The 14,623-nt window shown below is 45.5% G+C and overlaps 1 protein-coding gene across 2 annotated transcripts in view; it reads left to right on the top strand.

The window, feature by feature from the left end:
* Positions 1-14,623, top strand: part of UBAP2 (ubiquitin associated protein 2) — a 138,091-nt gene that overhangs the window by 52,463 nt on the left and 71,005 nt on the right. For both annotated transcript variants that reach the window (XM_032213384.1, XM_032213382.1), the window contains exons 7-8: positions 5,208-5,262; positions 10,183-10,286. In XM_032213384.1, the coding sequence (XP_032069275.1) occupies positions 5,208-5,262; positions 10,183-10,286 (159 nt within the window). The remainder of the gene's footprint in view (positions 1-5,207; positions 5,263-10,182; positions 10,287-14,623) is intronic.

The raw sequence follows: 14,623 nt of genomic DNA, 5'->3' as shown, positions 1-14,623 counted from the left end.
GTGCAGGAGAAGAAGCAATGGATGGAAACTAATCAAGGAGAGAAGCAATCTAGAACTAAGGAGAAATTTCCTAACAATGAGAACAATTAATCGGTGGAACAGAAGTTGCCTCCAGAAGTTGTGAATGCCCCAACACTGGAAGTCTTTAAGAAGATGTTAGATAGCCACTTGTCTGAAACGGTATAGGGTTCCCTCCATAGGCAGGGGGTTGAACTAGAAGACCTCCAAGGTCCCTTCCAACTCTGCAATTGTAAATAATCAGTGGAACAACTTGCCTCCAGAAGTTGTGAATGCTCCCAACACTGGAAGTCTTTAAGAAGATGTTGGATAACCATTTCTCTGAAGGGGTGTAGAGTTTCCTACCCAAGCTGAGGGTTGGACTAGAAGACCTCCAAGGCCCCTTCCAACTCTGTTATTCTGTGCTTTTCACCAAGAGAACCACAAAATGCCCATTTCTCAGCAGAGCAACTGGCCCCGCTGTCCCCTTCCAGGCCTGCCAACTACCCGTCAACTCGGGGGTCCAGAAGCACAGCTGAGAATGCGAATTATGCCAGAGGACTGGACTGCTGGACTTGGCACCTTGGCAGAGAACTTGGCAGCCCCAATAAGCATGTTTGTCAACATTGTCTATGGAGCTTCTCAATCATCTAACTCGCGGTTGTTCCAAAGGTGCTTTTCAAAAGGCAATTTGGACTTTCTTTCAAAAACGTTTTATTTCTCTTCTACGGAGATTCTCAGTCATCCAAGTCCTGGTTGTCTCCAAGCTGTTTTCTTTCAAGAGGCAACTTTTATTTTTCTTGGAAGACGTTTCGCCTCTCATCGAAGAAGCTTCTTCAGCTCTGACTGAATGGTGGCGAAGGGAAGGATTTACAATATAAGAATATTCTAAAGAATATAAATCCGTTTGTCAGCATTATCCCTGGTTCTGTGGATTTAGCACAACCTGCAAAGTGGACTATTAGGTTTATGAATCACAAAAGTGCATCTGAGTTACTGTGGCCACATCATGCGGGGGAATTTACTGAAGAAAGCAATTATATTTTGCAAAAAAAATTGCAGTAAAAGGCCACCAAAGAACACGGAGACTGGACACCATCAAAGCTGACACCAGCCAGAGCATAAAATAACTCAAAGAAATAGTGCAAGATGAGGGGCTGCTTCAGAGAGGAAGGGGTCAAGCTGTTCTCCAAAGCACCTGAAGGCCAGACAAGGAATAATGGATGGAAACTGAACAAGGAGAGATTCAACCCGGAAATAAGGAAGAATTTTCTGACCATGAGAGCAATCAACCCATGGAACAGAAGTTGCCTTCGGAAGTTGTGGGAGCTTCATCACTTGAGACTTTCAAGAAGAGACTGGGCTGCCATCGGTCAGAAATGGTGTAGGATCTCCTGCTTGAATGAGGGGTTGGACTAGATGACCTACAAGGTCCCTTCCTACTCTGTTATTCTGATTCTGAAGATGCTGAGAGAGACCTGGCCCAGAGAATCACCCAAGAGTTGGTTACAGCTGAATGGATCATCATCATGTTTATGAACATTTTTAGGGCCCAATAAACCCTGTAGGAAGTAAAATAAAAGGAGTGGAGATGCTTTATTTTTCTCCCAAACGGACTTAGTCATTCCCAGGGATCAAGGTTTATCTTCCGAAGAGATTTGTTAAAGTCAAGTGTCTCTTCTTAAGAAGGTTAGGGAAGTGATGTTGAAATGATTCCCCCACCACCACCACCGAGAGCTGATGCTTGTCCGGATAACTAATTAAAGCCTAAACAAGCAGCGTATATGATGTGTAGGATCAGAAGGACAGGAACGTAATCCCTAGTACTTTTTTCACTTCATCTGTCCAATCCATGTATTACCGTATTTTTTGGACTATAAGACACACTGGAGAATAAGACGCACCATGATTTTTGAAGAAGTAAATTTTAAAAGTTTTTACACTCTGCAGGCCTCCCAAACTCTCTGCACGCCTGGTTCTTTTGAAAAAAAATAGGGGGGGGGCTTTGGGAGGCTCTTAGAGTACTCCTGGGGGCTGGGGGGGGACCAAAAATGAGCAAAAAACGAAGGGCATGCAGAGGGTTTGGGAGGCTTATAGAGTGCACCTGGGGGAGCAAAAATGGCCCTTTTTTGCTCGCTTTTCCCCCTCCCCAGCCCCCAGGAGCACTTTACAAGCCTCCCAAACCCTCTGCACGGCCATTTTTGCAAAGGGGGCGGGCTTTAAGTAGGCCATAAATGCTGTATTCAGTGTATAAGACGCACCCAGATTTTCGCAGTCTTTTTGGGGAGGAAAAGGTGCATCTTATACTCTGAAAAAAAAAAACGGTAATTACTTTTATACCAACTACAGCAATGGGATAAAACATTAACAGATTAACAGACTTAGGAGTGACCTTGGAGATCATCTAGTCCAACCCCCCTGCCCAAGCAGGAGACACTACACCATTTCTGACAGATGGCAGTCCAGTCTCTTTCTGAAAGCTTCCAATGATGAAGCATGCAGTGTAGAAAAAACATTAGTATGCAATGAATCTTACAGTAGAGATAATCCTTGACTTTAAACAGTTCATTTAGTAACTTTTACAACAACAACACTGAAAAAATTGACTCATGACCGTTTTTCACGTTTAACGACCATTGCAGCATCCCCATGGTCACGGGAACAAAATTTGGTAACTGACTCACAGTTATGACGGTTGCAGGGTTCCGGGGGCCATTCTGTTACCTTTTGTGAACATCTGACAAAGTCAATGGGGAAGCCGGATTCACTTAACAAACGGCTTACTAACTGAACAGGGTTGACTCAGGGTTCAGGGTTGACTCAGCCTTCCATCCTTCCGAGGTGGGTGAAATGAGGACCCGGATTGTTGTTGGGGGCAATATGCTGACTCTCTGTAAACCGCTTAGAGAGGGCTGAAAGCCCTATGAAGCGGTATATAAGTCTACTGCTATTGCTATTGCTATTGAACAACTGCAGCAATTCGCTTAACAACCGGAGCAAGAAAGGTCGTAAAACGGGGCAAAACTCAGTTGACAACTGAAGCAACAGAACACTTGGGCTCAATTGTGATTGTAAGTCAAGGACTACCTGTATTTATGTCGACTTGGTAGTGGGAATATTTGTTCTTAGGCTACTAACATTTTCTCACATGTCACTTTCCGTGTTTCAAAAATTCTTGAGGATTAGGAAGTGTTGTTCAGAGAGAGTCTGTCTGTCTTCTCTGTCTGTCTGTCTGTCTGTCTCCTTCCCTCCCCCTTCCTTCCTTCCTCTCCCTCCCTTTGTCTTCCTTCCTTCTTTCTCTTTCTCTCTCTCTTTCCCTCCCTCCCTCTTTCTTTCTTTCTTTCTTTTTCCCTTCCTTCCTCCTTCCCTCTCCCTTTCTCTCTCTCTCTCTTTCTGTACACTGCAAACCTTGAGTTGCTTGCTTATATTGTTATGTATAAGAATAACATTATATTGCACTTCTTGCTCCCCTTTGCCATGTTCTGCTCTGGAGGTGAAGGGCCTGTCCGCCTCCCTTTTCTCAGTCGTTGATGTTGACGTGTAAATCCAGAGCCCTGCTGTGTTTTTAAAGCCTTACTAGCCCTTGAACACTGACTGATCTTCAAGGAACTGATTTACAGTCAGAAAAGGATGACTGGGGAAAATGCAGAGGGGAAGGGAAAAGGACCCAGTTAAAAAGGAAGAGGGCAGATTCTAGCCCAAGGCCAGCCGGGAATCTTGGCAGTGGAAATGTTCTGGGAGTCAAGTAAATCTGAATAATGGGGTCATTTCTATGGGAGTGGATGCATTTGCAGGCCTAGACTGCGGTCGCTAAATACTTGTGACTTTGTGGGATCGGTGGTGCTCCCTGAGCTTGGCTGTTTTTTTTGCAGGTGTCTGATTACCCAAATGGGTAACATTCATCAGTGCTAGAAAGGTTTGCTCTCTGTCCTCGACTTACAACAGTTCATTTAGTGATCATTCCACATTACGACTGAAAAAATGTGACTTAATGACCGTTTTTCACAGTTACGAGCTTTGCTCGTAAATTCAGGCTTGGCAACTGGCACGTACTTATGACAGATGCAGCGTCCCGGGGTCACGCGATCCCCTTTTGCGACCTTCTGACAAGCAAAGTCATGGGGAAGCCAGATTCACTTAGCGGCCATGCTACTAACTTATCAACTGCAGCGATTCTATTAACAACTGTGGCAAGAAAGTTCGTAAAATGGGGCAAAATTCACTTTGCTATCTTGCTTAGGAACAAAAATGTTGGGCTCAATTGTTGTCATAAGTTACGATCTACCGTGGCACGACAAAACCGCGCTCGACTAAAGCGCGCCCGATTAAACCGCGTCGCTGACGTCATCAACAGGGCGACAACAGCCAGCGCGGAGAAAGAAGGGCGCTTTAAATAGCACTTTGAAAGCAAGCCGATTCAAGTTAAGGTAAGGGTTAGCTTTAGGGTTAGCTTTAGGGTTAAGTTTAGGGTTAGGATTAGGTTTAGGGTTAGGTTAAGGGTTAGGTTTAGGGTTAGGTTAAGGGTTAGGGTTAGGATTAGGTTTAGGGGGGTTAGGTTTAGGTTTAGGGGTTAATTTTAGGTTTAGCGTTTACAGTGTGCTTCTGTCTCCGCGCTGTTGTCGCCCTGTTGATGACGTCAGCTACGCGGTTTCATCGAGCGCGCTTTAGTCGAACACGGTTTTGTGGTGGAACCGCGATCTACTACCTGGATGGATGGATGGATGGGCAGACAGACAGACACACAGACAGACACACAGACACACAGACAATATATATTATATCTCCCAAGAGCAAAATCCACTTCCCTCTAGCACTGATGACGTTACCTCATTGGGTCATGAAATGCCTGCAAGAACACAACCAGCACTAAGGAATCTTCAGCTACAAATATTCTCCTCTTCTGTTGGTCTTGTGGCTTTTTAAAACTGAGCCTTCCCTCAATTGCCTCCTGCATTCCTACATTTGGGACAAGGAAGCAGAACCCGATTTTCTCAGAATAACCGTTCTTCCTCTAGCGCCCTTATAAATATTAGTTTTACCAGGTTACCTTAATCCTAAACCTGGTTCTGCTTCCTTGTCCAAAATGCATTTTACCCTTAGAAGGGAGGAGGGGGGAAGTACTCCCTCCCCCCCCTCTTTCATTTTTTTTCCTCTTGAAATTCTGTTTATCCACGTTGCTCTTTGAAACTAAGCTCTTCCTTTTTCTGTAGGATTTGGACGGGCCAGAGGAAGAGGAACGGGGAGGTTTTCATCCCAAGGCATGGGGTAGGTTTTTGATAACAGATGTAAGATTTGTACTTTAATTACATGTGGACCAAACAATGCTGCTTAAATGTGCACGGTTGGAAATTCTTCCCGCGTTGTTGAGTGGGACCTTTGGCCTATTTCCCTTAGCAAAGGACCAAAGCAGTCAAATCAGAAAGCCAGTTTGCAAATCTTTCTTAGGCATGGAAGCCGACTGGATGATCCGAGGCCATTTATTCCCTCTCGGGCTCTTTGTGAAACTGACTAATCAATAAAATGTCATTACGTCATAGCAATAGATTTGATTTGATTTATTACATTTATATGCCGCCCTTTTCCCCGAAGGGGACTCAGGGCGGCTCACAATTCAATCAGGGAAGGGGGTACAGACAGGGGAATAAAAAAGACGAGACATAACAATACAAAATTTAAAAAACACACAACAACCATACCATTCGAGGAGGGGGGCAAAAACTCTTTAGCCCCAGGCCTGTCGGAACAGCCAGGTTTTAAGGGCTTTGCGGAAGGCCTGGAGGGTGGTGAGGGTTCGAATCTCCACGGGGAGCTCGTTCCAGAGGGTCGGAGCAGCCACCGAGAAGGCTCTCCTCCGGGTAGTCGCCAGTCGGCATTGGCCGGCGGATGGAATTCGGAGGAGGCCTAATCTGTGGGATCTGATCGGTCTATTGGAGGTAATAGCACTTAGCAATAGCATTTTGACATATATACCACCTTCATAGAAAGGGATGCGGTGGCTCAGTGGCTAACACCCAGAGCTTGTCGATCAGAAAGGTCGGCGGTTCGAATCCCTAGCGCCACGTAATGGAGTGAGCTCCCGTTATTTGTCCCAGCTTCTGCCAACCTAGCACATTAAAAAAAAACGCAACTGGAAAAATAGGAACCACCTTTGGTGGGAAGGTAGCAGCGTTCCGTGCACCATCAGCGTTTAGTCATGCTGGCTACACGACCATGGAGACATCTTCTGACAAGGTTGGCTCTTCGGTTTTGAAACGAATACGAGCACTAGAATCAAGAACGACTAGCACATATGTGCGAGGGGAACCTTTACCTTTAGCATTTCATAGTGCTTCACAGCCCTCTCTAAGCAGTTTACAGAGTCAGCGTATTGGCCCCAACAATCTGGGTCCTCATTTTACTGATCTTGGAATGGTAGCGGGCTGGGTCAATCTTAGGCTGGTCACGATCGAACTCCTGGCTGTGGGCAGAGTTTACTTCCAATACTGCATTCTAATCATTGCACAACCACCACATCTTTTAAATAGAATAGGATAGAATAAGGAAAGAATAGAATAGAATAGAATTCTTTATTGGCCAACTGTGATTGGACACACCAGGAATTTGTCTTTGGTGCATAAGGTCTCAGTGTACATAAAAAGACAAGATACATTCTATAAAATAGAATAGAATAGAATAGAATTCTTTATTGGCCAAGTGTGATTGGATACACAAGGAATTTGTCTTCGGTGCATAAGCTCTCACTGTACATAAAGCTATAAGTGATATCATGTGTTGATAGCTTGGTTTTAAGATCAAGGTGAATACAGTTCGGAAATGGTGGTTCTCTTGTAGACTCTCTGAACTTGTTTGCTTTCTTGCAGACGTTTCATTACCCAACTAGGTAACATCATCCGTGCTAGAAGGGAGTGGGATTTGCAGAGAGGAGGAGGCCTCTGTTTATGTATAAACGGCTTGCCCTGTCCGTATTAATAAGATTGTTCCTGATAGTTCATTGACTAGGCTGTTGTTTACTCTGGGATCCTTGGTATCCACTGAGCTTGGTAGTTTTCTTGCAGACATCTTATTCCCCAACTAGGTAACACTATCAGTTTTAGAAAGCCCTTCATGGTATTGGACCTGGGTACTTGAGAGACCGCCTGCTGCCAATTACCTCCCAAAGACCCATTAGATCACACAGGGTTGGCCTCCTCCGGGTGCCATCTACCAGCCAATGCCACCTGGCTATTACCCGGGGGAGGGCCTTCTCTGTGGCAGCGCCGGCCCTTTGGAATGAACTCCCCGCCGAGATTCGGACCCTCACCTCTCTCCAGGCCTTCCGAAAAGCCGTTTTATAAAACCTGGCTGTGTCAGCAGGCCTGGGGTTGATGAGTTCCCTTCCCCTCTCGATTTGTGTGTCTGTTGGTTATTTAAAATGCTTGTATTTGTAGTGCTTGTGTTTCCCTTCCCCTCTTGGGTTTGTGAGCCGCCCTGAGTCCCGCTGGGAATAGGGCGGCATATAAATAAAACGAAACCTAAAACCTAGAAGGGATTGAGGTTTGTTCCGTGTCCTTTCGTTATTCTTGCTTTAGTGATCTTCGATGATTTCGATCTTGTGTTTACTGCCCAGAGACACAATTGCCAAGTGGGCAGCTATATAACTTGCTATATAAGAAGAAAAGCAGCAGTGAACAAGCTTTTTGTTAGCAGATCTACTTGAATGGACAAAAATATCACGGCAACCTTGACATTTAAAGGGATTGTTTTTGGTGCTGACTAATAAATCCAAGGCGAACTATTTTGTGCTAAGTTGTTTTCCCTCCCTCTGTCTCCACACCCATGCAAGGTTTTCCAATTCCCCTTTTCAATCTGGAAATTCTGTATAAAGTATCAATATTGCCCCGCCGATCTATGACTTGATCCACTTTATGGGTGTGTCGTTTTAGACAGTTGTGAGAGTGAAGACCCACAAAATATCCCACTTTGTGAAATGCCCTGTTTCAAACGTTTTGGAACGGACCAGACCAGTTCAAAAGGAAACACTTTTCAGATCAGTACTGACAATTAAATTAAAAGAGTTTTTCTTTTCTCCCTATTCATCCTATTTCCTCTACTTCTGTGGATGCTAAATATGGAGGGATCCTGGATGTGGCTGAACTTGATGGCCCTTCCGGGGTCCGGATTCCACCAGAAAGCACATGAGATCCTAACTCCAACCCCCAGAGGTAGTGGAGGGATTGAAATACTGACCTGAATGACTGAAAACAGGAGTCATCTACTACATACAGTGTAAAAACTGGAACCAACACTATGTAAGAAAGAGGTCCTCAAACTTGGCAACTTTAAGACTTGTGGGCTTCAACTCTTAGAATTCTCCAGCCAGCTGGCTGGCTGGAGAATTCTAAGAGTTGAAGCCCACAAGTCTTAAAGTTGCCGGTTCCACCACAAAACTGCGGTAGACTAAAGCGCGCTCGACAAAAGCGCGTACATAACGTCATCACAGCGCGACGAAAACAGCACGCTGTGAGCGGTAAACTTAAAATTAACGCGTAAATCTAAACCTAACCCCCCCCCCCCAAACCTAACCCTAAACCTAAGCCTATACCTAACCCTTAACCTAACGCTAAACCTTAACCTAAACCTAACCCTTACCTTTATGTGAATCGGCTTGCTTTACAAGCGCTTTTTAAAGCGCCCTTTTTTCGGTCGTATTTGTCGTGCTGCTGATGACGTCATGTACGCGCTTTAATCGGTCGCGCTTTAGTCTGCCGCGGTTTTGACGGGTCACGAAAGTTGCCAAGTTTGGTGAGCCCTGATGTAGGACAGACGGGCAGAAGACCAGCAGAGTGCATCCATGAACACCAATTGCCAGTCAGAAGACAGGATGAAAACTCTTTAATTTCACAACATACGGACAGACTCAACCATAGTCTCAGCTGGGAAACTATGACCATCCTAGGCTAAGCCAAGTCCCCAAACGCCAGGCAATTCTTGGAAGCCTGGCACTCAGACAAATCGTCCATCAACAGACACACAGACATAAGCAACGTCTGCACACAGTGGAAAAGAGACAATCAACAAACGGGAAAGAGATCCGAAAAACCAAAACGCCTCTCCGCCAGCAGTCAGCATCCCTCTGAGCATAGATTAACGCTTCAAGATTGAACATTAGTCCAACAAGTAAACAACGCTCCAATCAAGGAACTGCCAAGCCAGCTAACAGTAAACAGGCAAACAAAGAATCTCTAAGATCTCTCTCACCATCAGTGACAGGGCAGTATACATTGAGAGCAAAGCCCACTCCCTTCCAGCCCTGATGATGTTACCTAGTTGGGTAATAAAACATCTGCAAGAAAACAACCAAGCTTAGAGAGCACCGAGGATGTCACAGTCCTCCTCTTCCTCCCCTCCCAACCCCCTCCTCCCTTCTAGCACTGATGATGTTACATAGAAGAGCCGAGGTGGCGCAGTGGTTAAATGCAGCACTGCAGGCTACTTCAGCTGACTGCTAGTTCGGCAGTTCGGCTGTTCAAATCTCACCGGCTCAGGGTTGACTCAGCCTTCCATCCTTCCGAGGTGGGTAAAATGAGGACCCGGATTGTTGTTGGGGGCAATATGCTGACTCTGTAAACCGCTTAGAGAGGGCTGAAAGCCCTATGAAGCGGTATATAAGTCTAACTGCTATTGCTATTGCTGTAGCAATAAGCACTTAGACTTATATACAGCTTTAAAGTGCTTTACAGCCCTCTCTAAGAACTTTACAGAGCCAGCCTCTTGCCCGTAACAATCTGGCTCCTCATTTTACTGGCCTTGGAAGGATGGAAGGCTGAGTCAACCTGGAGCTAGTGGGACTTGAACTGCCAAACTGCTGGCAGTCAGCAGAAGTAGCTTGCAGTCCTGCACTCTAACCACTGTGCCACCACACCTCTAGTTGTGCCGTGCCGGGTAGTAAAACATCAGCAAGAAAACAAACAAGCTCAGAGACCACCAAGGACCCCAGAGTCATCCTCCTCCTCCTCCCCCTTCTAGCACTGATGATGTTACCTAGTTGGGTAATAAAACATCTTCAAGGAAACAACCAGGCTCAGAGAACACCTCTGAGGCCTCTCTAGGTGGGAAGGGAAAATGGTGGGCTAGGCTGACCAGATAATTACCGAAGCCTTGCTTTCTCTAAGAGTTCTGACTTTCTCCACCTCTCTTGACCTGTAGGACGTTTAACCCTGCAGATTACACCGATTCCTCAGCCACCGACGGCTTTGGGGCTAAGCAGGAGTCTTGGGAACTGGGAGAGAACGATGCCGCTGAAGGAACAGGTGAGAGGAAGCAACAAGATTCAGATTACAATCCTGTCCCAAATTGCCAATGGCGGGGGTGAGAATCGCTGTGCGTTTCCCAATAACGAGCCAAATGTCCATCTTCTTCTAAGAATAGTTGACGGGGAGGCCTACATGCTGTCCTGCAAAATGGTTTTCGATAAAGGGGGAACCTTTGTAGCTCGGGGTTGATACGAGAGGGGTGCTTGGTACTCTCTGAGCTTGGTGGTTTTGTTGCAGACGTTTCATGATCCAAAGCAGGTTAACATCCTCCGTGCTGAAGATGTTACCCAGTTTGGGTCACGAAACGTTTGAAAGAAAACAAGCAAGCTCAGAGAGCACCAAGGACCCCTCAAAAAGGTTCTCCATTGGTGTGCGTGCATGTGTGTGAGAGAGGGAGGGGGGAGAGAGAGAGAGAGAGGAGGGAGAGGGAGAGAGAGGAGGGAGAGGGGGAGAGGAAGAGAGAGAGAGAAGAGGGGGAGAGGAAGAGAGAGGAGAGAGGAGGGGGAGAGGAAGAGGGGGAGGATGAGAATGATGTGAAACTAAGAACTTGGTTTTCTACCTTCCACCTATCCTGAGAATGCCGTTGCAGCCACTTTATACCAAACTCGACATTTCTTTGATCTTTTCTGTCGAAGCTGCTTGTGAATTCTTCTTTTTTGCCATCTGTGCCACAAGGAAGAGACAGAAGAACAGAAGCGGAAGGGACCTTGGAGGTCTTCTAGTGCAGGCCCCCTACTCAGGCAGGAGACCCTCTACCCTTTCAGACAAGTCTCTTCTTCAAAGCCTTCCAGTGAGGGAGCACCCGTAACTTCCGGTGGCAAGCCATTCCACCGGTTAATTGCCCTCACTGTTAGGAAGTTTCTCTTTACTTCCAGCTTTCTCCTCTCCTTGATTACCATATTTTTTGGAGTATAAGACGCATCTTCCCCCCCCCCAAAAAAGACAGTGAAAATCTGGGTGCATCTTATACACCGAATACAGCATTTTTGGCCTACCAAAACCCCGCCCCCTTTGCAAAAATGGCCGTGCAGAGGGTTTGGGAGGCTTGCAAAATGCTCCCGGGGACTGGGGAGGGCAAAAACTAGCGAAAAACAGACCGTTTTTGCTCTCCCCCCCCCCCCCAGGCCCCAGGAGCATTCTATCAGCCTCCCAAATCTCTGCATGGTCTTTTTTCTTTTCTTTTTGCAAAAAAAGTGCAGAGGGTTTGGGAGGCCTGCAGAGTGCAATACCTTTATTTAAAAAAAAATACCTCTTCAAAATCATGGTGCGTCTTATACTCCGGTGCTTCTTACAGTCTGAAAAATAGACTAGTTTCCATCCATTGTTTCTTCCCCTGCCCGCTGGTGCTTAGGAAAATATAGGTGGACCCCTTTTTTATTTGTGGCAACCTTGGAAAAGAGATTCGTTTGAAATTTTCCACATGCTACCACAGCACCAGTGAGGGAGCACCCATTCAAAACGTCTTTCTTCTGTTAACTTACTTAGTCTAAACTTAGAACAGAAGAGATTCTCAGGAATGCAAAATAAACACAGTCTTAACATATTTGCAGGACGGATGTCAAGATACGTTTTTACAATACGTCCGCAGTCAAGATTTCCTGGTTTGCAAACCAATGGAAGCATGTCAGGCTGTGACCTTTTTAGTTTAAGGTGGTTTGAGGCCAGAATAGCTCCCAAAAAACTCACTTGTACATAAATGTCCTCTAGCAATGGCAATAGCCCTTAGATTTATATACCGCTTCACAGTGCTTTACAGCCCTCTCTAAGCGGTTTGCAGAGCCAGCCTCTTGCTCTCAATAATCCGGGTCCCCGTTTTACCGACCTCAGAAGGATGGAAAGCTGTCAGCCTTAAGCCAGTCAGAATCGAACTGCTGGCAGTCAGCAGAGTTAGCCTGGAGTAACCACTGTGTCACCACGGCTTCAAGGTAGATAGTTGATAATAGATAGATAGATAGATAGATAGATAGATAGATAGATAGATAGATAGATAGATCTAGACAGACAGACAATGAAGAAGACAGGCAGATGAGGTGGATGGATGGATGGATGGAAGGCAGATAACATTGAAGAAGATAGACAGAAAGAGACAGTGGTGATGATAGATAGATAGATAGATAGATAGATAGATAGATAGATAGATAGATAGATAGATAGATAGATAGATAGAGCGATCTAGACTGACAGACAATGAAGAAGACAGGCAGATGAGGTGGATGGATGGATGGATGGATGGCAGATAACATTGAAGAAGATAGACAGAAAGAGACAGTGGTGATGATAGATAGATAGAGACAGACAGACAGACACAGAGACAGACATATAGATAGAAAGACATGATAAATAAATAGAGAAGATGAATGGAAATGATAGATAGACAGACAACTTACTAATAGGACTTATATACTGCTTCACAGTGCTTTACAGTCCTAAGCGGTTTGCAGAGTCAGCCTCTTGTCTCCAACAATTTGAACGCTGGAAAAATTGGAAGCATTGAAAAATATAAAAAAAAACCTTTTTGTTTCTTGGAATCAATAGTTCATATTTCATCTGGGTGGGAATATTCCTCTTTTAAGGAAAACATTTTAATAACTTTTTCCAAACTGCATAAAATCTGCCTAAGTAATTTTAAAACACCTTTATCTGTTTCGGTTTCTTTGCGTGACAATAATCTCTCTGACTGATAACAGTATGTATGTATCATGACTCCCAAGTAAGAAAAAAAACACCCCCAAACTGAAAAACCTCAGTGAACACACATACAGACCCACGCATACACACCCGCACATAGACAAAATCAATGGCACATGTGAAATGATTTCTGAAAACAAAGCATTTTGATTTTGGCTGAAAAAAAATAACGTTGACTGCTGGAGACTTTGCCCGGTGACCCAGAATGTGGCTGTCCTCACTCTGAATTTTACTTGGCTCTTCTGTTTCGGCCAGGGGCTGTTATTTTGCATAGTTTAAAACTGATTTATCACAGTAGCAGGCTGGGAGGGCTTGTTTTAAGATGTTGGCAATGTGGGCTAGAAAGCAGCTTTTGTAAGGATGGCATGAACGAAAGCTTAGAAGACCCAAGCTCCAGGATGGCAAACCTAGAGCATGCGTGCCAGAGGTGGCACGCAACACCCTCTCTGTGGGCACGCAAGCCGTTGTCCCAGTTCAACTCCGCCCCACATGTGTGCGTCTCCCACCAGCCAGCTGGTCTTCGGTTCTCTGCCATGTATGTGTAGCAGAAGGTGGGCATGTGTGGGGATGGGGGTGCATGCAGAGGTGGGCATGCATAGGGGGCGGGGCACATGCAGGGAGGGCAATGCGGGAGCATGCATCCATGTTCGTGGGTGGGTTGCATGCGCAGGGCACATACGCATTGCATTTTGGGGGTTCAGGCGCACATATTCGCACTCAAACACATGTGCTTTAGGCACTCAATCTGGAAAGGTTTAACCATCACTTCTCTAGTTTCTCTCCTGCCTTTATTTCTTTTTTAAAAAAATAAACAATTCAAGATGTCAAACATACTTTATACAGGTAGTCCTTAACTTACAATTGTAGTCCAAGGTTATGTTGTTAAGTGAGAAATTTGTTAAGGGAGTTTTGCCTCCTTTTACAACTTTTCTTGCCACATTTGTGAAGTGAATTACTGCAGTTCAGTTGTGGTTGTTAAGTGAATCTGGCTTCCCCATTGCTTGCATCGGTCGCAAAAGGAGATCATATGACCATGGGAAACAGCAACGGTCATAAATACGAATCAGTTGTTCAAGCATCCGAATGTAAATCACATTACCATGGGGATGCTGCAATGGCTGTAATTGTCAAAAATGGTCATAGGTTACTCTTTTCAGTGCCGTTGTAACTTTGAATGGTTGCTAAGCAAACTGTTGTAGATTGAGGACTACCTATAAACTTTCCTCCTCTTCTTTCCCTCATAATATCAGTCCTGTGAGATGGATTGGGCTGAGAGAGAAGAACTGGCCCAAACACACCCAGCTGGCTTTCATGCCTAAAATGGGACTAGAACTCTCAGTCTCCTGATGATTGGCCCAAAGTCACCCAGCTGGCTTTCATGCCTAAGGCGGGACTAGAACTCACCGTCTCCTGCTGATTGGCCCAAAGTCACCCAGCTGGCTTTCATGCCTAAGGCGGGACTAGAACTCACCGTCTCCTGCTGATTGGCCCAAAGTCACCCAGCTGGCTTTCATGCCTAAGGCGGGGCTAGAACTCACCGTCTCCTGCTGATTGGCCCAAACACACCCATCTGGTTTTCATGCCTAAGGCAGGACTAGAACTCACCGTCTCCTGCTGATTGGCCCAAAGTCACCCAGCTGGTTTTC

This window comes from Thamnophis elegans, chromosome 3 (genome assembly GCF_009769535.1).
Source record: "Thamnophis elegans isolate rThaEle1 chromosome 3, rThaEle1.pri, whole genome shotgun sequence".
In the NCBI taxonomy this organism is placed as follows: domain Eukaryota; kingdom Metazoa; phylum Chordata; class Lepidosauria; order Squamata; family Colubridae; genus Thamnophis; species Thamnophis elegans.
Note: the sequence above shows the minus strand (reverse complement) of the source record. Positions and strands in the feature narration are given on the sequence as shown.